This window comes from Pezoporus wallicus, unplaced genomic scaffold, assembly GCF_028554395.1.
Source record: "Pezoporus wallicus isolate ANWC-B61680 ecotype Strahan unplaced genomic scaffold, APGP_CSIRO_Pwel_v1 contig_14025, whole genome shotgun sequence".
In the NCBI taxonomy this organism is placed as follows: Eukaryota; Metazoa; Chordata; class Aves; order Psittaciformes; family Psittacidae; genus Pezoporus; species Pezoporus wallicus.
Window position 1 is genome coordinate 1 of NW_026636418.1, and position 22,700 is coordinate 22,700.

Here is a 22,700-nt window from a genome sequence, read left to right on the forward strand (position 1 = left end):
CCGCCGGTACCGTCCGCGTCGCCGCCGAGCGGCTCCGGCTGCTGCTGAGGCTCCTCCGCCGCCATCATCCGCCGCAGCCCCGCCCCGCGCAGCGCTTCCGGGTCACCGGCGGCCGCCAGCACCGCTTCCGGAGCAACAGCCGCCCCGCCGGAAGCTCTCGGGGCCGCTCAGCCACTAACCCCGCCCACAGGCGCCGGGAGAGCCAATCAGCAGCCAGACTGGGCGGGAGGACACGCCCCCTAGAGACAGTCCCCGCCCCTAGCTGCCGCACGGCAGCGAGTCGGCCACGCCCCTAACAACCAGCCACGCCCCTAGAGACGCGGGGCGTGTCCGGCGGAGCCGCTCAGGGGGCGGGGCTATGCTAATGAGACATCACCTGCCTCGTGGGGGCTGCCGGGAGCTCCGCAGCGGGCGGGTTCCCGGGGCTCAGCGGGGTTCGGTGCCCGCGGGATGAGGACAGCAACGGGGGACGGTGCGGGGAGAGCAGCGGGCAAGGAGCCGTAGGGAGGAGCGGAGTGACCGTGGTGTGGGTGAGTGCGGGCCCGCTTGCAGCGGGGGTCATGAGGGAGGTTCCGGTATCGCTTCTCGGCCTTTTGGCTAAGATCAAGTGTAGTATCTGTTCTTATCAGTTTAATATCTGATACGTCCTCGATGAGAGGACTTTATATTAAACGGATTTTTGGTCGTGGGAGTCGGAGGCGGAGCTTGCTCCATCCGCTCCGCGCATCGTCCCGGTATTGCAGCGCCTCCGGGCTCGGTGCACCCCTGCGGGGGACCTTGTGGTGGTCAAAGACAGAGCGGAGCCGTGGGGCAGTGGTGGGTTCGCAGCGCTCTCCGTGTGCTGTGGGTGCTGCTGCTCCGGTCGCGGTTAACTCGTACCCGCTCTGTGGGTAGACCTCGTGTCCCGGCCTCGGTCTCCGGAGCGGCTCCCACAGGAGCCAGGCTGAGAGCATTGGGGCTGCTCCGGCTGGAACCGGGAAATAAAGGGTTAACGTTGTGCCTGCTTGCTTGAGCGCTGTGCTTGGGGAAGCAGAACCGGAGGAGTCAAAGTCGCTCCAATGGGGAAGCAGAACCGGAGGAGTCAAAGTCGCTCCAATGGGGAAGCAGAACCGGAGGAGTTAGGGCTGCCAGGCAGAATTGTAGCAGATCAGATTCATAGCTTAACATTGAAGACGTTCTTGTTCCAACAGCATCCAGAGGAAGAAAAGGAACAAAAGACCCCCGGAGGAACAACATTTACAAACCTCACAAGTTCCTGCTTTAAGAAACACAAAACCGGCTCGTACCGAACGTGAGGTTTGGACAGGAGCCGAAACCCCATTGAGCCCCCGTGAAAGCAAGAGGTTACTCGCGGTGATGAAGAGGAGCTGCAGGCCTTCATCCTCACGACCACCACCAGGAGGCACTGCGCAGGCGCACCAATGGGGCGAACGCCGGAAAACTAATTATAATATTAGACGGGGATAGGTTTTGCATATGTATGAGGCGTGAAGCAATCCCATGTTTAGGCCATCATTATATGGGGTATAAACAAACGGGGTGGCAAAGGGGGGAGCGCATGCTTTTGGAGGAGCACCCCCCGTGCGCCTCAGCGCTGAATAAAGCATTCCTGCTTTACAACGAACGGGTTGTGGGGTCAATCCGCGTGTCAAGAATGGAGAAGGGAAGCTGCGAGGAGAGCTCAGAGCAGCTTCCAGGGTGTGAAGGGGGCTGCAAGGATGCTGGGAGGGACCTGCAGCAGGGACTGGAGCGATGGGACAAGGGGTGATGGGGTCAGACTGGAACAGGGCACATTTAGGCTGGATTTAAGGAAGCTCTTCCCTGCGAGGGTGCTGAGGCGCTGGCACAGGGTGCCCGGAGAAGCTGTGGCTGCCCCATCCCTGGCAGTGCTCAAGGACACAGGGGCTTGGAGCAAGCTGCTCCAGTGGAAGGGGTCCCTGCCCGTGGCGGGGGCTGTGATTGGAAGAGCTTTAAGGTCCAAGACTTCATAAAGCTTGGCTCTGTCTTTAACCAAGATAAGAATCCCTCCTCCATAGACTCAGCTGTGCTGAGCTCCATCGTGCTCTTCCCCATCCCTAAGGGCAGCTGGAGCCGCTGTGGTGGCTTAAGTGGAGCCCTCTCACCTCCTCATTAGCCTCAATTGCTCTTTCACAGCACCCCCGTGTCGTGGGGGAAGAGCTTGCGTGCACTTGTGGGGTTGGGAGCTATCCTGGCGGTGGCACATGCCGCCGGTAGGGTCTCCCATGCCCGACAGCTCTCAACTGAAGGGGCAGCCAAAGCGTGTCCATGGCAGGATGGGCTCGCCAGCCTTCAGGCAGCCATCCTAGAAGGACAGCTCTAACTTCAAACCCGGGCAGACGCAGCTCGTTAGGCCCTGTAAGGCCATCCATCTAAGAGAAGGACACTCAACCCAAACCCGTGACCGGAGGGCATTGCTGTCACCGTCCAAGCTCCCTCGGCCCTGGCAGACAAACCTCAGGTGTAAAGGATGGGGTCAGTTCCATGCACGCTGCCCTCACCTAAAACCCCCGAGGGCACCCCCGACGGGTTTACCCACGCTTGCGAAGCCCTGCAGCGAGAGGCGAGGGCCCAAACGGCAGGCGATCGGGGGCACTGGGAGTCGCGGTCCCAGCCCCACACCCCGCGGGCGGCTCCGGCCTCGGGTGGCTCCGTTAACGCCGTTGCCTGCTTTGAGAGCTCACGCAGCACTAGTGCGAGGAGAAAAGGGGAAGGAGAAAGAATCGCGCCCGCCTGTACCACCCCAGGGCACCTTGCGCTGCGCTCTTTGCACCCGGATTTGCCTGTCCCACTTTGGCCTTTTCAGTCATCAGCGCGCTTGCAGGAAGCGGGGGTAAAGCCCTGCCCAAAGCTTCGGTCCCGAAGTCAAGCCAGGAGCCCCAGTCTCCGCATTAACTCCAACTCCCCCCCTCCTCTGGGATCCGTGGGCACTTTCACCCTTGCCTCCTCATCCTCGTGCCCATCCTGCAGGACCGGTTCCTCCCCAAGGACACATCTGGGGCATTCTGAAGCCATTTGGGGTGCGGGGTTGGGGCCAGCAGAGCTGCGGATTGGGGAGCGGTGTCGGGAAAGGGCTCAGGGCACTTTTGGGGTATAAAGGGGCAATTTCGGGGTCTGAGGTGGGAGCTCCCCCATTGCCCCCGCTCCCAGCCGCGTCCTTCATCCCCGTGCACGGCCTGGGGCACGGGGTGGGCGTGACCGATCCGAGGGGCGGGGCCATGCAAATCGGCGCCGTGAGGGACGTCTGAGGTGTGATGCAAATGAGGCTCGCCAGCGCCGCGTTAGGGGCGGGGCTATGCTAATGAGACATCACCTGCCTCGTGGGGGCTGCCGGGAGCTCCGCAGCGGGCGGGTTCCCGGGGCTCAGCGGGGTTCGGTGCCCGCGGGATGAGGACAGCAACGGGGGACGGTGCGGGGAGAGCAGCGGGCAAGGAGCCGTAGGGCGGAGCGGGGTGACCGTGGTGTGGGTGAGTGCGGGCCCGCTTGCAGCGGGGGTCATGAGGGAGGTTCCGGTATCGCTTCTCGGCCTTTTGGCTAAGATCAAGTGTAGTATCTGTTCTTATCAGTTTAATATCTGATACGTCCTCGATGAGAGGACTTTATATTAAACGGATTTTTGGTCGTGGGAGTCGGAGGCGGAGCTTGCTCCATCCGCTCCGCGCATCGTCCCGGTATTGCAGCGCCTCCGGGCTCGGTGCACCCCTCCGGGGGATCTCATTGTGGTTAAAAATAGAGCGCAGCCTTTCGGTAGGGGTAGGTCCCAGGGCTACGACACCGTCCGCTGTCCCCGGAGTAGGGGCTGGAGCAGCTCCCACAGGAGCCCGGCTGAGAACATCGGGGCTGGAGAAGAGAAGCTGCGAGGAGAGCTCAGGGCAGCTTCCAGGGTCTGAAGGGGGCTGCAAGGATGCTGGGGAGGGACCTGCAGCAGGGACTTGATAGGACAAAGGGGTGATGGGGTCAGACTGGGACAGGGCACATTTAGACTGGATTTAAGGAAGCTCTTCCCCGTGAGGGTGCTGAGGCGCTGGCACAGGGTGCCCGGAGAAGCTGTGGCTGCCCCATCGCTGGCGGTGTTCAAGGCCAGGTTGGGCATATTTTTGGGTGACCGGGTTTACTGTGTGGTGTCCCTGCCTATGGCAGGGGTTGGAACTGGATGAGCTTCTGGTCCTTTCCAACCCTAACCATGCCCAGATTCAATCGGGTGTACCCACAGAGGGGATGTCAAGTCAGCCCAAACGAGGACCAGCAGCACCGCATCTCAGGATTGGGCTGAGGGACCGGTCACCGCCCGTGCTAGAGGTTACCCGGAGTCTTCGTTCTGTCTTTGACCAGCACAGAAGACAGAATCCGATGGAATCGGGGCATAGTTGGGGTTGGAAAGGACCTGAAGCTCATCCAGTTCCACCCCCTGCCATAGGCAAGGGCACCTCACACTAAACCATGTCACCCAAGACTGTTCAACCTGCCCTTGAACAATGGGGCGGCCACAGCTTCTCTGGGCACCCTGTGCCAGCGCTTCAACACCCCCGCAGGGAAGAGCTTCTGCCTTAGATCCAACCCGAACTTCCCCTGCTCCAGTCTGACCCCATCACCCCCTGTCCCATCGCTCCAGTCCCTGCTGAAGGGTCCCTCCCAGTATCCTTGCAGCCCCCTGCAGACCCTGAGCGAGTTATGCCCGAGGGAGCAGCAGCAGCCACAGCGCAAAGCCGAAATCAGGAGCGCATCCACAGCACCCGTTAAAGGTTCCCGGTTTCTTCGCTCTGTCTTTGACCACCACAATGAGATCCCCCGCAGGGGTGCACCGAGCCCGGAGGCGCCGCAATACCGGGACGATGCGCGGAGCGGATGGAGCAAGCTCCGCCTCCGACTCCCACGACCAAAAATCCGTTTAATATAAAGTCCTCTCATCGAGGACGTATCAGATATTAAACTGATAAGAACAGATACTACACTTGATCTTAGCCAAAAGGCCGAGAAGCGATACCGGAACCTCCCTCATGACCCCCGCTGCAAGCGGGCCCGCACTCACCCACACCACGGTCACCCCGCTCCGCCCTACGGCTCCTTGCCCGCTGCTCTCCCCGCACCGTCCCCCGTTGCTGTCCTCATCCCGCGGGCACCGAACCCCGCTGAGCCCCGGGAACCCGCCCGCTGCGGAGCTCCCGGCAGCCCCCACGAGGCAGGTGATGTCTCATTAGCATAGCCCCGCCCCAACGCGGCGCTGGCGAGCCTCATTTGCATCACACCTCAGACGTCCCTCACGGCGCCGATTTGCATGGCCCCGCCCCTCGGATCGGTCACGCCCACCCCGTGCCCCAGGCCGTGCACGGGGATGAAGGACGCGGCTGGGAGCGGGGGCAATGGGGGAGCTCCCACCTCAGACCCCGAAATTGCCCCTTTATACCCCAAAAGTGCCCTGAGCCCTTTCCCGACACCGCTCCCCAATCCGCAGCTCTGCTGGCCCCAACCCCGCACCCCAAATGGCTTCAGAATGCCCCAGATGTGTCCTCGGGGAGGAACCGGTCCTGCAGGATGGGCACGAGGATGAGGAGGCAAGGGTGAAAGTGCCCACGGATCCCAGAGGAGGGGGGGAGTTGGAGTTAATGGGATGATTGAGGCTCATGAGGAGGTGAGAGGGCTCCACTGAAGCCACCACAGCGGCTCCAGCTGCCCTTAGGGATGACCAACGTGCTGGGATGAGGAAGAGCACGATGGAGCTCAGCACAGCCGAGTCTATGGAGGAGGGATTCTGGGCTGGGGGCTTCCCGTATTGCCAGTGACCGATCAGGACATGTGGTGGATGGAGCTTTGTTGGGATCATAGGCATGGGATGATGCCCTGGGTTAAGCAGTAGCAGTCACTTTTCTCCTTGATAGCTGGTGCAGACTTTCGGCCTGGGAACAGCGCTGATAACACCGGTGTTTCAGTTACTGCTCAAATGTTTGGTCTGATCAAGGACTTTGTGAGCCTCCTGCGCTGCCAGGGAGGAGGGGAAGCGGGGAGGAAGCAGGGACAGGACACCTGACCCAAACTGACCAAAGAGGTATTCCATACCACAGCACGTCATGAACAGGATGTAACTGGGAGTTAGCCGGAAGGGCTGGGGCACTGCGGGGTGGTACAGGTATGGGTTGGTGCTCAGTCAGGTGGGCTGGGGCGAGTTATCAGTTGGGTGCTGGTGAGGTGATGTATTCTCTTCCCTTGTTATCTCCTTCATCATTATTATCATTGGTGGCAGCAGCAGTGATCTGTGTTATACCTCAGTGACTAAACTGTTCTTATCTCAACCCGAGGGAGTTGCATTCTTTTGATTCTCCTCTCCATCCCTCCGGGAGCTGGGGAAGGGCAAAAAGGGGGGGAGTGAGAGAGCGACTGCGTGATTTATGGCTGACTGGGTTTAAACCAGCGCAGGAGGCAAGGGTGAAAGTGCCCACTGATCCCAGAGGAGGGGGGGAGTTGGAGCTAATGGGGTGATTGAGGCTAACGAGGAGGTGAGAGGGCTCCACTGAAGCCTCCACAGCGGCTCCAGCTGCCCTTAGGGATGGGGAAGAGCACGATGGAGCTCAGCACAGCTGAGTCTATGGAGGAGGGATTCTTATCTTGGTTAAAGACAGAGCCAAGCATTATGAAGTCTTGGACCTTAAAGCTCTTCCAATCACAGCCCCCGCCACGGGCAGGGACCCCTTCCACTGGAGCAGCTTGCTCCAAGCCCCTGTGCCCTTGAGCACTGCCAGGGATGGGGCAGCCACAGCTTCTCCGGGCACCCTGTGCCAGCGCCTCAGCACCCTCACAGGGAAGAGCTTCCTTAAATCCAGTCTAAATGTGCCCTGTTCCAGTCTGACCCCATCACCCCTCGTCCCATCACTCCAGTTCCTGATGCAGGTCCCTCCCAGCATCCTTGCAGCCCCCTTCAGCCTCTGAGCTCTCCTCGCGGCTTCTCTTCTCCAGCCCCAATGCTCTCAGCCTGGCTCCTGTGGGAGCTGCTCCGGAGACCGAGGCCGGGACACGAGGTCTACCCACAGAGCGGGTACGAGTTAACCGCGACCGGAGCAGCAGCACCCACAGCACACGGAGAGCGCTGCGAACCCACCACTGCCCCACGGCTCCGCTCTGTCTTTGACCACCACAATGAGATCCCCCGCAGGGGTGCACCGAGCCCGGAGGCGCTGCAATACCGGGACGATGCGCGGAGCGGATGGAGCAAGCTCCGCCTCCCACTCCCACGCCCAAAAATCCGTTTAATATAAAGTCCTCTCATCGAGGACGTATCAGATATTAAACTGATAAGAACAGATACTACACTTGATCTTAGCCAAAAGGCCGAGAAGCGATACCTCCATCACCTCTCACCATGACCCCCAACGGCGGCCGCTCCGCCCCACATCACGGCCACCCCGCTCCGCGCTCCCTCCCGTTTCCCCCTCCGTTTTCCCCCGCTGCTCCCGCACCGCTCGTCCCGGCTCCGTGGGCACCGACTCCCCCTGAGCTCCAGGAACCCTTCCCAAGCGGAGTCTCCCGGCGTCCCCTTCCCGCCTTGTGCTGTCAATTAGCATAGCCACGCCCACACCCGTCTCTATTTTAATGTTACATTTGCATGCCACGCCCCCGCCCTTTGCCATCGCGCCCCGTTTCCTAACTGTCTCCGTTATTTCCTCCCCCCCCCCCCCCCCCCCCTAAATCCTCCCCCCGGTTCTCCCCTCGCGACCTCTACGGTCAAAACCAAATCTTTTACTGCAGCAAACCCACATCAGGGTGTAGAAACCTCCCCTTGGTCCCCCCCGTCCTGGGGGCCTGAACCCCCCCGCAGCCCCCGGCCCAGGCGCCTCCGCACCGCGGCGGGGAGAAAACCAAGTGGAAAAAGCCCCGAAACAGAGCCCCGGGAGGGGGAGCTGGGGACGGGAGCAGGCGCAGCAGCACCCACCGGGTGCCCCCCACCCGTGCGCTGGCCTCAAAGCGTGCGCTGCACGATGGCTTCTGACACCCTTTGCTCCAGGTCCAGCTCATCGCCCTCCGAGCCATCGCTGTGCTGCAGCTGCCGGTGGCTGCGGCGTCGGCCCGTCCACACCCGGTGCCACGCGGTGCCGTTGGGTGCCTCGGGAGCACGACGCTTGCAGCCCACTGCCAGCGGCTCCTCCGCTGCGTCCGGGCCCATTGGCGGCTCCTCAGGCAGCTCCGAGTCCCCCGAGAGCCCCAACTCCTCGCCGGGAGCTCCCGGTGCGTTCCCTGCGGTGCAGCTGCACTTGAGAACGTCCCTCAACACGAAGCCGATGGCGGCACAGACCTCCCAGAACCGTGGGCCGCGGCCACGGGGCTCCCGGCCGAGCTGCTCGGAGCCTCCAGTGGAGCCCAGGGGAATGTTGAGGAGGAAAGCGCCGGCGTTCCCTGCTCCCGGCTCCACTACTCCCAGCTGGAAGAGCCGTGTGAGCCCCCAGGCCCGACCCTTGCTGGCTTCCTGCCGGTACCGCAGGACTTGGCGGCGGCGTGGCAGCAGCACCCAGAGCGCAACGCTGTTTTCTCGTTGACGTTGGCTGCCACGTTGTGGCTCAGCTCAGGTTGAAGGGGGCCCAGCTCCAGCCCCTCGCTGGCCGTGCACGGGGATGCGGCTGGGAGCGGGGGCAATGGGGGAGCTCCCACCTCAGACCCCAGGATTAGCCCTTTACACACCCCAAAAGTGCTCTGAGCCCTTTCCCAACACCGCTCCCCAATCTGCAGCTCTGCTGGCCCCAACCCCGCACCCCAAATGGCTTCAGAATGCCCCAGATGTGTCCTCGGGGAGGAACCGGTCCTGCAGGATGGGCACGAGGATGAGGAGGCAAGGGTGAAAGTGCCCACGGATCCCAGAGGAGGGGGGGAGTTGGAGTTAATGGGATGATTGAGGCTAATGAGGAGGTGAGAGGGCTCCACTGAAGCCACCACAGCGGCTCCAGCTGCCCTTAGGGATGACCAACGTGCTGGGGAGGAGGAAGAGCACGATGGAGCTCAACACAGCCGAGTCTATGGAGGAGGGATTCTGTGCTGGGGGCTCCCCGCATTGCCAGTGACCGAGCAGGACACGTGGTGGATGGAGCTTTATTGGGAGCCAGCGTTTCCACGGCCTAGAGGTTGCGGTAAGCGCCGACGGTGACATCGAAGAGCCGGGGGTTGCAGACCTGCCCCTCCTTGTCCAGCAGGAAGAAGAAGGGGCGCCCCTTCACCTTGAGGGGGATGGCGGCCGGCACCTCGGAGCGGTGGGAGCGGCAGCACACGTGGCGCAGGGGCACGGTGATGGTGGGGCCCTGCCCCAGCCCCAGCGGCCCGTGGGTGCTGATGGAGACGTCGGTGCCGCCCCGCAGCAGCGTCACCCTGCGCACGGCGCGCAACGGGAACAGGCACCCAGCTGCCATGATCACGGAGCCTGCGGGGCGGGAGGAGGCTCAGCCCAGCCCCACTGCCCGAGGCTGCGGCTGAGCCGGGTCCCTGCTCCCTTGGGCTCAGTCTGAGCCCGGTCCCGTTGCCCTGGCTCCCGTCTCAGCCCATCCCTACTCCCGTGCTCCCCGGTCTGAGCCCTGTCTCAGCTCAGTCCCGCTCCCCTGAGCCTGATTCTGCCCTCGTAGGCGCGCTCTGAGCCTGATCCCGCTCCTCTGGACCCGGTTTGAGCCCGGTCCGGTGCTCTTCAGCCCGGGCTGAGCCCACTCCTGCCCCCTTAAGACCCGCTTTAAACCCGGTCCCGCTGCCCCGGACCCCGTTTGAGCCCGGTCCCACTGCCCCGGACCCCGTTTGAGCCCGGTCTCGCTGCCCCGGACCCCGTTTGAGCCCGGTCCTGCCCTCTGAACCCCAGCCTCAGCCCGGTCCCTGCCCATCTCCCCGCCGGTACCGAGGGTGAGGCAGGACGCGGTGAAGCCGAAGCGCCATTTGTTATCGCGGGGCCGGAAGGGATCCTCGGGGCCCGGCGAGGGGCCGGGCGCGGGCCGCAGCGACGTGAAAGCGAAATGAGCCAGGTATCCCCAGAAGAGCGCCTGCCCCGCGCAGAAGAGCCCGGCCAGGCGGAAGAACCGGTCCCGGTCGTGCCGGAACAGAACCACGTCCTTCGGCGGGGCCGCCGCCACCTCCAGCGCTAAGGCGGCGGCGGCGGCAGCCCGGCTCCTGGGCGCCGCCATCTTGACCCCTTTCCACTTCCGGTTCCTTTCAGCCCTTCACTTCCGGCTCTCCGCCGCCATCGTTGTGCCGCGCTCTGACCTCGACTCCCCCCCCCTCTTAAAGGCGCCGCGCCCCCAGAACGCGCCGCGTTGGAACGGGGCCGGGAACGGTTTATTTACAAAACGAGGAATAAAACGCTAGGAACGGGTGGGGGGAGGGGGGGGGGGGGGGAGGGGAGGCGCTCACTTGAGGAACGCCACCTCCGGGATCTTCCCTTCCAGCTGCAAGAGAGAACAGAGGGGTCAGAGGGGGTCTGGGATGGGGGGTTCAGAGGGGCTTTAGTGGGGGGCAGATGGGGGTCAAAGGGGGCTCGGACCCCCCCATGCACCTTGAGCTGGGTGAAGACCTGCCCAGCACGGCCGTAGTCCCAGTCATTGTCCTGCAGGCACCTGGGAGGGGAGAGGATGGAGGAGACATTGGAGACCACCCCATGGAGCAAAGGGGTCCCTGCCCAGAGCCCTCTGACCCTTCCAAACCCCACCTGACCCCCCCAGACCCTTCCAAACCCCACCTGACCCCCCCAGACCCTTCCAAACCCCATCTGACCCCCCCGACCCTTCCAAACCCCATGTGATCCCCCCCAGACCCTTCCAAACCCCATCTGACCCACCCCAGACCCTTCCAAACCCCATCTGACCGCCCCCAGACCCCATTTAACCCCCCCCAGACCCCATTTAACCCCCCCAGACCCCATCTGACCCCCCCCCCCAGACCCCATCTCATTGCTCCCAGACCCCATCTAACCCCTCCCACCCTCATTGAACCCCCCCAGACCCCATCTGACCTTCCCTAAACCCCATTTAACCCCCCCCGGACTCACTTCTGGGACCACTCGAGGTTCATGCCTGACTGCATGGCGAAGGCCGCCAGCATCTCCTGCTGCTCGGCCGCCAGCGTGGGCACGGGGCTGGAGGAGGGGGTGGGCGCGGGCAGCAGGAACGCTTTGCGCAGCTCCTCCGTCGTGGCGTTGCGCACGAAGAGCTCGTCGTTCACGATGCACAGCCTGGGGGGAGAGCGCAGGGGATGGGGATTGGGGTTGGGCAGGGGCCATAAAGCAGCGCCCAGGGGGGCAAAAGCAGCTTGAGGTGGTCAAAATCTCATCTCTCAAGCATCTCCCAATGGCCAAAATCCATCTCCCAATGGCCAAAACGCATCTGGCCAAACCCCATCTTCCAATGGCCAAACCCCATCTCAATGGCCAAAACTCATCTCCCAGTGGTCAAAACCCATCTCTCAATGGCCAAACCACATCTCCCAATGGCCAAAACTCATCTCCCAGTGGTCAAAACCCATCTCTCCCAATGGCCAAACCCCATCTCTCCAAACCCCATCTCCCTCCCAATGGCCAAACCCCATCTTCTCAATGGCCAAACCCCATCTCTCAATGGCCAAACTCCCATCTCTCAATGGCCAAACATCTCTCATCTCCCAATGGCCAAACCCCATCTCTCAATGGCCAAACCCCATCTCCCAATGGCCAAACCCCATCTCTCAATGGCCAAACCCCATCTCTCAATGGCCAAACCCCATCTCTCAATGGCCAAAACTCATCTCTCAATGGCCAAACCCCATCTTCCAGTGGGCTCTAAAACCATCTCCCAGTGGCCAAAACCATCTGGAAATGGCCTAAAAGCATCTCCCAACAGCCAAACCCCACCTTCCAGTGGCCAAGCCCCATCTCCCAATGGCCAGAACCATCTCAAGTTGGCCAAAACTCATGTCCTAATTGGCCGAAACCATCTGGAGATGGCCTAAAAGCATCTCCCAGCAGCCAAAACCCATTCCCCAATGGCCAATACCACACTGAGATGGCCTAAACCCATCTCCCCGAGGCAAAAACCGTCTGGAGATGGCCTAAAACACCTCTCAATGGCCAAAACCTATCTCCCAGCGGCCAGAACCATCTCCCAACAAGCAAACACATCTTGAGATGGCCTAAGAGCATCTTCAAACCGCCAAAACCATCTGGAGACGGGCAAAAGCCATCCCCCAATGGCCAAAACCATCTCAAGCTGGCCAAACCCCATGTCCTAATGGCCAAAACCATCCAGACATGGCCTAAAAACATCTCCCAACAGCCTAAACCCACCTCCCAATGGCCCAAACCCCTCTCTCAACGCTCAAAATCACCTCAAGATGGCCTAAACCCATCTCTCAAGAGCCTAAACCACCTTGAAGCGGCCAAAACCATCCCCCAATGGCCAAAACCATCTCAAGCTGGCCAAACCCCATGTCCTAATGGCCAAAACCATCCAGACATGGCCTAAAAACATCTCCCAACAGCCTAAACCCACCTCCCAATGGCCCAAACCCCTCTCTCAACGCTCAAAACCACCTCAAGACGACCTTAAACCCATCTCTCAAGAGCCGAAACCACCTTGAAGCGGCCCAAACCATCTCGAGGTGACTCAAACTCATCTCCCAGAGGTGAAAACCAACCTGGAGATGGCCTAAACCCCCCCTCAAGGGCCCAACCCCATCTTCCAACAGCAAAACGCAGGCGGAGGTGGCCGCCGGCCCTTACCCGGTGTTGCCGGCGGGCACGGCGATGAACATCCGTGTGAAGGCTCGTACTGAATCCCGGGATTTCCCATCCACTGAGGAAGAGGAGGAGGAGGTGAGGGGGGGGGGAGCTGGTGCTGAAGCCCAAGTTGGGGGGGGGGGGGGTGTGTGGGCTGGAACTCACCTTCCTTGAAGATGCCATGGACAGCGAAGCAGAGCAGCGTGTTCTGGAAGGGAGGGGACGGTGAGGAGGGCTCTGGGGAAGGGGGTGAGGGTGAGGGCCCCACGGGGCCTCCCCTCTCTCACCGTCTGCGCGCAGATGTCCACCATGAAGGAGTTGATGTCGTGCTGGGTCTTGGGCAGCTCGTTCAGGAAAGCCACCACATTGAGCCGCGTGTGCTTGAGCAGCTTGAAGCGCATGGCTGGGGGGAGATGGAGGCCGAGACCTTCCTCCTCCGTTCTCCTTCCTCCTCCTTCTCCATTCTCCTTCCTCCTTCCTCATCCTCTCTCCTCCTCCTTTCTCCTCCCTCTCTTCTCCTCCTCTCTCCTCCTCCTCCCTTCTTTCTCCTCCTCGCCCCACACGGAGCCCACAGCCCTCCTTGGGGAGCCTCCTCACAATGGGGCTGGACTTACTGGGATCCTTCAGCTTCTTCACGTTCCTGCTGTCCTTAAAGTACTCGTTCAAGCTGTTCCTGTGAGACAAGCACTTGTAGAAGCCACCCCAAGGCCACGGGGGGGCAAGGGGAGGGGTATCCCAGGGGACCGTACCTAGGTGGGTTTTGGGGTCCAAAGGGGATGCTGAGGGAGCAGCAGGCGCCATCGTGGTAGGCATCCAGCAGCCCCTGCCTGTCGCTGGAGTCGTAGATGGAATAATACCTATGGATGGGGTGGGATGAGCGTGAGGATGAAGAGGAGTGGGAATAGAGGGGGGGGACACCCCAACCCCCAACCTCCCCACTCACTGCTGCAGGAACCTCAGCACCAAAACCTTCAGGTCATCGGAGCCAAAGTAACTGCCCTGGAAAGGGGGGACACAAAGATGGTGACACCCAAGTGACAGCCCCAAGGCCAGGATGGGGACACAGACACCCCCAGGGTCGTGTGCCCCCCCCACATGTCCCCACCTTGCATGGTGGCAGCGTCGTCGGTGCCTCCACGTCGAAGGCGATCGGAGGAGGCAGCTCGTGCCCGTCCTGGGGGGAGGAAACACGGGGTTGGGGGAAGAGAATCCCCTTCCTGCCCCCCCAGCCCCTTCCTGCCCCCCCAGTCCCTTCCTTACCCCCTTCCCAAGCCTCTTCCCCCTCCCCCCCCCAACTCACCAGCCGCAGCAGCTTCGGGAACCTCTCTCTGACGGAGCTGCAGAGGGATCGGAGTCACTTTGGTGCCCAGGATCCCCCCCCACAGCAAACCCCAACCCCCTCCCTGTACACCACCCCCCCCCCCCCGCAAACTTTTCCCTGCCCTCCCCATGGGTCCATGGCACTGGGGGCATCCCAAAGCTGCTCCCCATCATCCGCGGGGGGGACGCTGGTTCTATCCCCACCCCCCCACCCCAGGGCTGCCCCTGCCCCTTTGGGGGGGTCTCTGAGGGTCCCCGCACCCAGCTCGGGTCTTACCTGGCTCATACTCACCTGGGTGCAGGTGCCCGGAGGAGGGAAATGGGGGAAGAGGGAGATTCCCACCGGCCGTGGCACAACCATTGGCACGATCCAGCTGTTTACAGCTGTGGAGCTGCTGCTTTGGGATGGGGGGAATGGGACTGGGGGGGCAAAGGGAGGGGGGGGGGAGATGGAGCCCCCCCCCCCATTGAGCCATGAAGGAGTGAAGCGAAAGTGAGGAGGGGCAGAGGGATGGGGACCCCCAGGGCAGAGCCTCTTCTCCTTAGTGCTGCTCCCTCCCGGCTCTGGTTTGGAGCCGCATCCGGAGCCGAGATCCCGAATCCGTTGCTGGGAGCCGGCGCAGGCAAACCCAGGAATGCCACGGGGGGACCTGCCCGGAGCGAGCTGCAGGCGCTGGAGGAGCATCCCCAGCCCAGGCCGACCGCAGCGGAGGCGGCGGCGTTCGGCCACTGCACGGCTGTGCCTGTCTTAGGTTGTTCCTCCCGTGAGGAATCTTACCCGTCTCTGGCTAACCAGCCATCGTCGAGGGCGGAACGCGGGCGTGGGGGGAGGCAGCTCCATGGGGCAGGAGGGAATTTTGCCCCGCATCGGGTCCTGCACCCCTTAAAATCCCCCTGGAATGGTGTGTGTGTGGGGGGGGTGGGGGTGTGGAGGGGAGCGCTGGCCAAAGCCCTGTCTGCACGGCAGGAGGGCAGGAGCAGCGGGCAGGGAGTGCTGGGGAGAAGAGGCTGTGTGTTCCCAAGGGAGGAGGAGGAGGATGAGGAGGGAAGCAGGGACAGAAGGAGGGAAGCAAGGGGGAGGATGAGGAGGGAAGCAGGGGGATGAGGAGGAAGCACGAAGGAGGGAGCAGGGCTCCGAGCAGCTGGAACGCATCGGCCCCGGCTCCGCACCACGACCGGGGGCTCCGGGGGAACCTCGGGATGGGAACTGGGGGGATCCAGGCACCACTGAGTGGAACTGGGGGGGGGGGTGGTGGAAGCGGCCTCTCCTGGTCCTGCCGTGGTGCCCCCCGTGGAGCAGGGGCGGCCCACGGGCCCCTGGGGCCGCCCCAGGCCTAGCACTGACCTGATGTAGGAGGACTGGTCCCGGAAGGCGTCGCACAGGGGGTTCCCATCCAGCCACAGCTCCTCCAGCTTCAGCCCCTTCACCTTGTCCAGCTCCCGCTCGGATTTCAGCTGCGGGGATGGGGCGGGCAGGAATGGGGTGAGGGGGGCACGAGGATGGGGGGCACAGAAAGGGAGGGGCACACAGAAAGGGGGCAAACAGGAGAGGGGTCACTCAGAAGATGGGGGCACACATAAAGAAGGGGGGCACACAGAGGAGACGGAGCACTTAGAAGATGAGAGCACACAGAACATGGGAGCACACATAAAGAGGGGGGTGCACAGGAGATAGGGGGCACAAAGAGAGGGGCACACAGAAGGGGGGCAGAGACGAGGTGAAGGTACATCAAGGGGGAGGCACATAAAGAGGGGGTCACACAGAACATTGGGGGAACACAGAAGAGAGATGCACATGTAAAGAAGGGGAGCACACAGGACATGGGGGCAAGCATGAAGGAAGAACCACACAGCATGGGAGCACATGGAAAACGGGCACAGAAAAAGGGGAGCACACATAAAGATGGGGGGCACACAGACAAGGAAGGGCACTTAGGAGATGGGGGCACACAGGACAGGGGGGCACATAAAAGGCAGGGCACACAGGAGATGGGGGCACACATAAAGATGGGGGCACACAGACGAGGTGGGGCACGTAGGAGATGGGGGCACACAGGACATGGGGGCACATAAAAGGCAGGGCACAGAGGAGATGGGGGCACACATAAAGATGGGGGCACACAGATGAGGTGGGGCACTTAGGAGATGGGGGCACACAGGACATGGGGGTACATAAAAGGCAGGGCACAGAGGAGATGGGGGCACACATAAAGATGGGGGGCACACAGACGAGCGGGGGCACTTGGGACATGGGGGGCACATAAAGGAAAAGACACATAAAAGGGGGGCACACAAAGAAGGGCCCCACATAAAGGGGGGGATGGGCACACATAAAGAGGGGGGGCACCCACCTCGTTGCGAGAGAGGTCAAGGATCTTGAGCCCGGCCGCTTTCTGCGCCAGCTCGGAAAGGTCATCGAGGCGATAGAGCTTGTTACTGCTCAGGTTTAGGGACTGCAGCTGCAGGGGGGCAAACAGGGATGTGGGGGGGTGGGAATGGGAACTGTGTGTGGGGGAAATGGATTGGGGGCTCCCCGAGGAGGGGCTCACCTCGGGGATGTTGTCCTCGATGATGCGCAGCACCACCAGCATGCAGCTGCGCTGGTTCAGCACCACGTCGATGCTCTGCGCCACCAGGTCTGGGGGGGGGGGGACGGGAATGAGGGGATCAGGGGGGGAGTTGGGGGGGATACGAGTGGAAATTGGGGGTTTTAGAGGGGGAAATTGGGAAATCGTGGGGGGAAATTGAGGGGATCAGAGAGCAAATTGTGCAGTGTGAGGGGGGAATTTAGGGGAGTAAAGGGAGAAATCAGAAAGTGAAGAAAGAAATTAAGGGGGTCAGAGAAGAAACTGGGGGTTTTATGGGGGGAAGTTGGAGTTGAGGGCAGAAATTGGGGGGATCAGGAGGGAAACTGGGGTGTGAAGAGGTTTAGGGGGGAAACTGAAGGGGTTAAAGGGAGAAATTGAGGGGTGGGAGCCAGCTCCCCACAGCCCCAGCCCCTGGTGTCCCCAGGGTAACCGGTGCCTCTCACCTGGGTCCCCGCGGAGGCTCTTGAGGTCCAGAGCTCGCTGGGAGCCATCGTATCTCTTGCTCATGCACAGCTGGGGCAGTGCGAGCGGGAGGAAGAGGGTGAAGAGGAAGGACCAGGCAGGTGCTTCCCCTTCCCCTTCCTCTTCCCCTCCCCACATCCTCACCTTCAGCTGCTCGACCTCCTCCGGCTTCAGCTCGTTCTGCAGGGACTGAGGCGGTGCTGAGGCGTTGATCACGATCACCACCTGCAACAGCGGAGAGCTGCGACCGGGCCCCTGCTGAGGGAAGGAGCAGGCTCCGTGCCCCGGGAGCATTCCCACGGGAAGCAGAGCCGCGGAGGAGCCTCTCACCTTGTAGTTATCCCTGTCCGTGATCTTGCGGGAGACCTGCTTGAGGGCGCTGGCAGTGGTGGCGTCCTCCACGTAGAACTGAGCCCGGTTGTGGTCGTAGTGGAACTGGGAAAGGTTGGGATTCAGCTTCCAAATCATCCTAATCCCCCCAAAACGGGAAGGAAGGGCTCCCCCCCGGCCCCCTCACCTCAACGGGGGTGAAGGGAACGCTGCAGAGGTTCTGGATGGAGCTCAGCAGCCAGGACTTGTCATACTTCTTGCCATAGGGGATCTGGAAAAGGCACGAACCCAGTGGCAGGCAAGGAAAGACCATGAGAAACTGGGAAAGACTGGGCTAAACCGCGCTATTCCAGTTGGCAACGAGCGGGAGGGATGATCCGGATTGTTTCAGCACTGTCCCGAAGGGAAAGGGTGCTCTCCACTGGGTTATTCCATGACACACACCATGTCTGCGTTATATAACTCATCCTTATTCCAGGAATACCTGGAATTCTTTTGGGCCTCAACTGGCAACGTCTCCCATAGCTGGTTCAGCTGCGATTCCCAATGGATTTAACCTGTTTTCCAGGTGTCATTCCCCTTTTCTGTGGGTTAAGTCCCTATTCCAGGAATTTATATACTTTTCAGATCCCTCCTGTGATGACATCCCAACCCTTTCCCTTGGCAGCCTATTTCCAGTAGAAATTCTTCTCGATATCCCACCTAAAGCTCTGCTAGTGGAACACGAGACTGCTTTCCTTCACCCCAAGCCTTTGGAAAAACCATTTGCTCCCTTGCCCTTCTACAACAGCATTCCAGTCTCCATCCCATTCCTGTGCCATGGAAAACCAGGTGCCCCCATCCCCATTGCATTCCTGTGCCATGGAAAACCAGGTGCCCCCGATCTCATCCCATTCCCGTGCCATGGAAAACCAGGTGCCCCATCCCCATCCCATTCCTGTGCCATGGAAAACCAGGTGCCACCGATCTCATCCCATTCCCGTGCCATGGAAAACCAGGTGCCCCATCCCCATCCCATTCCTGTGCCATGGAAAACCAGGTGCCCCCGATCTCATCCCATTCCCGTGCCATGGAAAACCAGGTGCCCCATCCCCATCCCATTCCTGTGCCATGGAAAACCAGGTGCCCCCATCCTCATCCCCACTCACCGTGATTTTGAACCAGTTCCTGCGCCCCCCTTCCCGGCTGGATCCGCTGCTCCGCTCCGGCGCGGGCAGATCCCTCCGGACCGTGATGTGGATGTTGGCCGTGCGGTTGGGCCGGGGCCCATAGGGCAAGCTGGGAACGCAGGGAAGAGTGGAGCCAAGGCACCCGTGGCAAAGCCCGTTACCCCGGTTCGCCGGGGAAGCAAGGGGGGATCCCTCAGCACTCACTATCGGGCGCGGGGGCCGTCGTGCGCATCGCTCATGGGGACGTCGCCGTCGTCGTCGTCGGGGCGCGGGCGCCCGCCGGGGCCGCCGCGGCTCCGCGCCCGCGGGGTCACCTCGCTGTACATCTTGCCCCGGAATGGGCCCCGGCCCTTCTTCCGCCGGCCCGAGAACACGCGCCCGCCCACCCGGTCATCGTGCTCTGCCGGGGGCACCGGGAGCCACGCTCGGGGGGGGAAGCCCTGAGCCTTGGACCCCCAGGACCCCTCTGCAGGGCCCCATCTTCTGACCCCCATCCCCTGTCCCTGACACCCATCCCCTCTGTGAACCGTCCCCATCTCCCCTCCGTGATTTCCATTACCCCGGACCCCCATCTCCCCTCCGTGACTCCCATTACCCCGGACCCCCATCTCCTTCCTCCAACTCCCATCACTTCCCCTGGACCACTCCAAGCGACTTCTCCTCTCTCCAGCCCCCCTCTCCCCATGAGCTCCCTGATCCCCACTCCCCTCTCCCCATCTCCTCCCTCCAGCCCCGTTCCCCTCCCCACAACCCCTATCCCTTTACCCAGACCCCCTTTACCTGACGCCCATCTCCCCCCTCTGACCCCATTCCCCCTTCCTGACCCCAACCTCCTCCCCCCGACCCCCATCCCCTCTCTCCAGGCGCCATCCCCGACCTCCGTTCCCTCACCCCCTTTATGTCCCCCTGACTCCCGTCTCCCCCCTCTGACCCTATCCGCTCTCCCTTACCCCCATGGCCCCATTCCCCTCCCGGCCCGTTCCAGGCCCACAGCCCGGGCCCAGCGCCGCCTCCAAGCCCCGCGGCCTGCAGAGCCCCGCTCCCACTCCCGCTCCCCCACCGGCGTCTTTCCCCTTCGTTCCCGTTCCCGTTCCCGTTCCCGTTCCCGTTCCCGTTCCCGTTCCCGTTCCCTTCCCGCCGCTCACCGCTGAACCCCCCCTTGGCCTCCTCCGCCATCGCCGCCACCGGCAGCCGCGGCCTCACCGCCGGGCCACGCCCCCGCTTCGTCACTTCCGCCCGGAGCTCTCGGCCTCCCTACACGCGTGCGCAGTCACCACCCTCTCCCCCAAACCATTCTGACGTCATAGGTTCGAATCCCGCTCACGGAAGAACACGGAAACTCGGGAGGGGGACCCCATCAGTTCCATGGGGTCCCACAGCTTTAATGGAGACTGCAGCACCCCCCAGAGGGGGTCCAGGGGGTTTAATGGGGGGTCCCAGGGGCCCTACTGGGGTGCACAGCCCCCCACACAGGGGGGTCTCACAGTTTTAAGGGGGTCCAAAGAGTTTAAGGGAGGGTCTTCAGCCCCATACCGGGGTCCACAGCTCTCTCCGCGAGGGTCCCACAGTTTTAAGGGGTTCTGCAGCTCCCCATGGGGGTCCCAAGTATTTCATGGAGGTCCTCAGCACCCCCCCCCCCCACCCCAGGGGACCCACCAGGGTCCACAGCCCCCCTCCAGGGTGCCCCACAGCTTTAAAAGGGAGCTGCAGCCACTCTGGGGGCAGGGGGTGGCAGCATTCCCGGGCCCCCCAGCAGGGGTCTGCAGCCACCATGACTGGCTGGGAACAGGGACCAGCCTCAGCATAGGCTGCGGGACCTGCAGGGTGGGGAGCTGGTGCTGCCCCCCACAGCCTGGGGGGGACAACGGGGGGGGTCCTCGGGGGCACTTGGGCAGGTCCCAGCAGACCCCATCCCCGCAGCAGTGTCCATGTCCGAGCCCCACAGAGCACGGATCAAGTCCATCTGTCCCAACCGGTGGACAGGGGAAAGAAAAAGATCCTCAGGCCAGGAAAACAACAAAGACGATGAAGAAGACGATGAGGATGAGGAAGATCTTGATCATCAACCACCGGTTGGACGTGACCGACTGGAAGTACTTGAGGATCTCCCCGTGAGCCGCCTCCACGTTCAGCTGCGCGTCCTCCACGCTTGCATCGATCCTGCCATGGGATGGGGCACAGTGAAGGGGGGCATGGACAGAAAGGATGGATGGGGACGGAGCAGGTGGGAAACGGGGGTTGGCACCTCTGGATCGTCTCCTCTTGCTCCTTCACCATATGAGCCAACTGCTGGAAGATGGAGCCCAGCTCCACGATGGTGGATTCGATGTTCTGCATCGTGTCTGCCCGGCTCTGGATGTAGGAATCCTGCAGGACAACAGCGGGAGCATCATTCTCCAAGCTCATTTCACTGTCCCCCCCATGACACCAGGGCCCATTATTGTCCATGCCCCCACCTGCTCATCGATCAGTTGGAGCTGCTGGCTCGTCCGTGCGTCCATCTCAATGGCCACGGAGCCGGCACGCGGGGACTCATCCTGCAGCACCGCGGAGCTGCCTATGGGGAGATGGGGGGTCCATGGGGTGTGTGGGGGGTAAAGACCCCCATGTCCCACTCCCGGCCCCCCAACCTCTCCCTGGACTTACCCATGTTGCCGGCAGCGAGGGGCAACGCGGACACAGGGGCACGGGAGAAATGCTCGCGGCGGCTGCGCTGCTGCTTCAGGTTCTGGGGGGGAATGGGGCAAAGAGGGGCTGGGTAACACAGGAGGAGTCATGAGGGGGATAAGGGGGGGGAAAGAGGGATGTTGGGGAGGAAAAGGGGGGGCAGGTGGGGAGTTGTGGGGAAGGGGAAGGAAAAGAGAGGAAAAAAAGGCAGCTGGAGGGGACTGGAGGGCAATGGGGGAGTCAGAGGGAGAAAAGGGGGGAAGGAAGAGGTTGGGGGGCAATGGCGGAGGGAAAAGGGGAGAAAAGAGGGAGAAAAGGGGGGAAAGTGGGAAGAGTGGGGGGAAAAGGGACTCAGGAAGATGGGAGGAGAAATGGGGGGGAAATTCAGGATAAGAAATTGTTGGAAAGAAACGGGGGGGGGCAAAAGTGGGGATGGAAGAACAAGGGGATAGGAGGAAAACAGGGGGATGTAAGGAGAAGGGGGGGGCCCAAGGAGAAGGGGGGGGCCCAAGGAGAAGGGGGGGATCTAAGGAAAAAGGGGGGCAGTGCCTCACCTCCGTCCGCACCTCCAGCACCGACTTGAAGTCATTGGACATGGAAGCCAGTTTAGACTAAGGAGGGAAGGAGAAGAATGAGCCGGGGGGGGGGGGGTGTGTATGTGGAATATGCATTTGCCCCTATGTGCCCCCCCCATATCCTCCCCTGCTCCATGTCCCCACCTGCAGTGACACCACCACGGTGTTGGAGTGGGTCTGGACGTGGCGCCCGTTCTGCCCCCCCCGCGCCCGCACCACCTCCTGCAGCTGCGCAATTTGCTTGTTCAGGCTGTTGATGTCCTGCAATGGAAGGGGTTTTGGGGGCGGGGGGGGGGGTCAGGAACATCCCATAATACACCCCCCCCCCATACCCCAACCCCCGGGCCCCCCAGACCTGTTTGATGATGTAGGTGAGCTCCTCAATCTCCACGGCTTTGTCATCGAACAGTGATTTCCTCTTGGCCACTGGTGGGGTGGGAATGAAGAAATGGAGGGGAATCAGGGCACCCCCACTTTGTGATCGCCCCCCTCCAAGTTCCTTCCCCCCCCCACTCACGGATCGTCAGCTTCTCCAGCTTGGCAAAGGTGTTGCTCAGGTCCTTCCCGATGCGCCTGGGGGTGGGGGGGGTGGTGTCAGTGATGGGGGGGCCCCAAATCCCCCCTCATCCACCTCCCACCCTTGTTATGTGTCCCCTGCCCTTAACCCCCACCATTCCCATTCAATGTGAGGGCCTCTTAACCCCTCCCATTGCCCCCCCCCCCAAACTATGGGTCCCCCCCACCTCTGCACCCCACCATGGGGTCCCCAAGACCCCCCGAATCCCCATCCCATCCCTCTCCCCATTGGGGTCTCCCCCCTCCCCTTTTCCCCCCGCCATGGGGTGCCCCCCCTCACTTGGCCATGAGGCTGAAC

General features: G+C 62.0%; 3 protein-coding genes, 1 long non-coding RNA gene and 4 other non-coding genes across 8 annotated transcripts; 3 read left to right on the top strand and 5 right to left on the bottom strand.

Annotated features, from left to right (window-relative positions):
* The first annotated feature begins 577 nt into the window (after positions 1-577).
* Positions 578-768, top strand: LOC130594396 (U2 spliceosomal RNA). The gene has a single exon (XR_008971074.1). It is a non-coding gene; the product is annotated as a U2 spliceosomal RNA (small nuclear RNA).
* Positions 588-3,712, top strand: LOC130594389 (uncharacterized). The gene is made up of 2 exons (XR_008971071.1): positions 588-644; positions 3,564-3,712. It is a non-coding gene; the product is annotated as an uncharacterized LOC130594389 (long non-coding RNA).
* On the top strand, positions 3,533-3,723 carry LOC130594395 (U2 spliceosomal RNA). The gene has a single exon (XR_008971073.1). It is a non-coding gene; the product is annotated as a U2 spliceosomal RNA (small nuclear RNA).
* A 1,086-nt stretch (positions 3,724-4,809) lies between these two features.
* LOC130594397 (U2 spliceosomal RNA) lies at positions 4,810-5,000 on the bottom strand. Its single transcript, XR_008971075.1, has one exon. It is a non-coding gene; the product is annotated as a U2 spliceosomal RNA (small nuclear RNA).
* Positions 5,001-7,159: 2,159 nt separating this feature from the next.
* LOC130594394 (U2 spliceosomal RNA) lies at positions 7,160-7,350 on the bottom strand. Its single transcript, XR_008971072.1, has one exon. It is a non-coding gene; the product is annotated as a U2 spliceosomal RNA (small nuclear RNA).
* Positions 7,351-9,071: 1,721 nt separating this feature from the next.
* On the bottom strand, positions 9,072-10,156 carry TMEM223 (transmembrane protein 223). The gene is made up of 2 exons (XM_057400240.1): positions 9,872-10,156; positions 9,072-9,412 (listed from the first exon to the last, which is right to left on the bottom strand). The coding sequence occupies exons 1-2, from the start codon at positions 10,152-10,154 to the stop codon at positions 9,114-9,116; spliced, it is 582 nt and encodes a 193-aa protein (XP_057256223.1). The 5' UTR covers positions 10,155-10,156; the 3' UTR covers positions 9,072-9,113.
* Positions 10,157-10,318: 162 nt separating this feature from the next.
* Positions 10,319-19,859, bottom strand: NXF1 (nuclear RNA export factor 1). Its single transcript, XM_057400242.1, has 21 exons — positions 19,730-19,859; positions 18,789-18,984; positions 18,564-18,693; positions 17,603-17,686; positions 17,416-17,520; positions 17,230-17,310; positions 17,067-17,136; positions 16,585-16,673; positions 16,387-16,494; positions 15,381-15,490; positions 14,016-14,052; positions 13,821-13,889; positions 13,659-13,714; positions 13,465-13,572; positions 13,330-13,388; positions 13,003-13,118; positions 12,881-12,923; positions 12,719-12,791; positions 11,015-11,197; positions 10,523-10,583; positions 10,319-10,415 (listed from the first exon to the last, which is right to left on the bottom strand). The coding sequence occupies exons 1-21, from the start codon at positions 19,758-19,760 to the stop codon at positions 10,377-10,379; spliced, it is 1,848 nt and encodes a 615-aa protein (XP_057256225.1). The 5' UTR covers positions 19,761-19,859; the 3' UTR covers positions 10,319-10,376.
* Positions 19,860-20,458: 599 nt separating this feature from the next.
* Positions 20,459-22,694, bottom strand: STX5 (syntaxin 5). The gene is made up of 9 exons (XM_057400241.1): positions 22,683-22,694; positions 22,344-22,399; positions 22,182-22,252; positions 21,971-22,087; positions 21,806-21,862; positions 21,231-21,312; positions 21,041-21,141; positions 20,830-20,951; positions 20,459-20,744 (listed from the first exon to the last, which is right to left on the bottom strand). The coding sequence occupies exons 1-9, from the start codon at positions 22,688-22,690 to the stop codon at positions 20,585-20,587; spliced, it is 774 nt and encodes a 257-aa protein (XP_057256224.1). The 5' UTR covers positions 22,691-22,694; the 3' UTR covers positions 20,459-20,584.
* Positions 22,695-22,700: the final 6 nt, after the last annotated feature.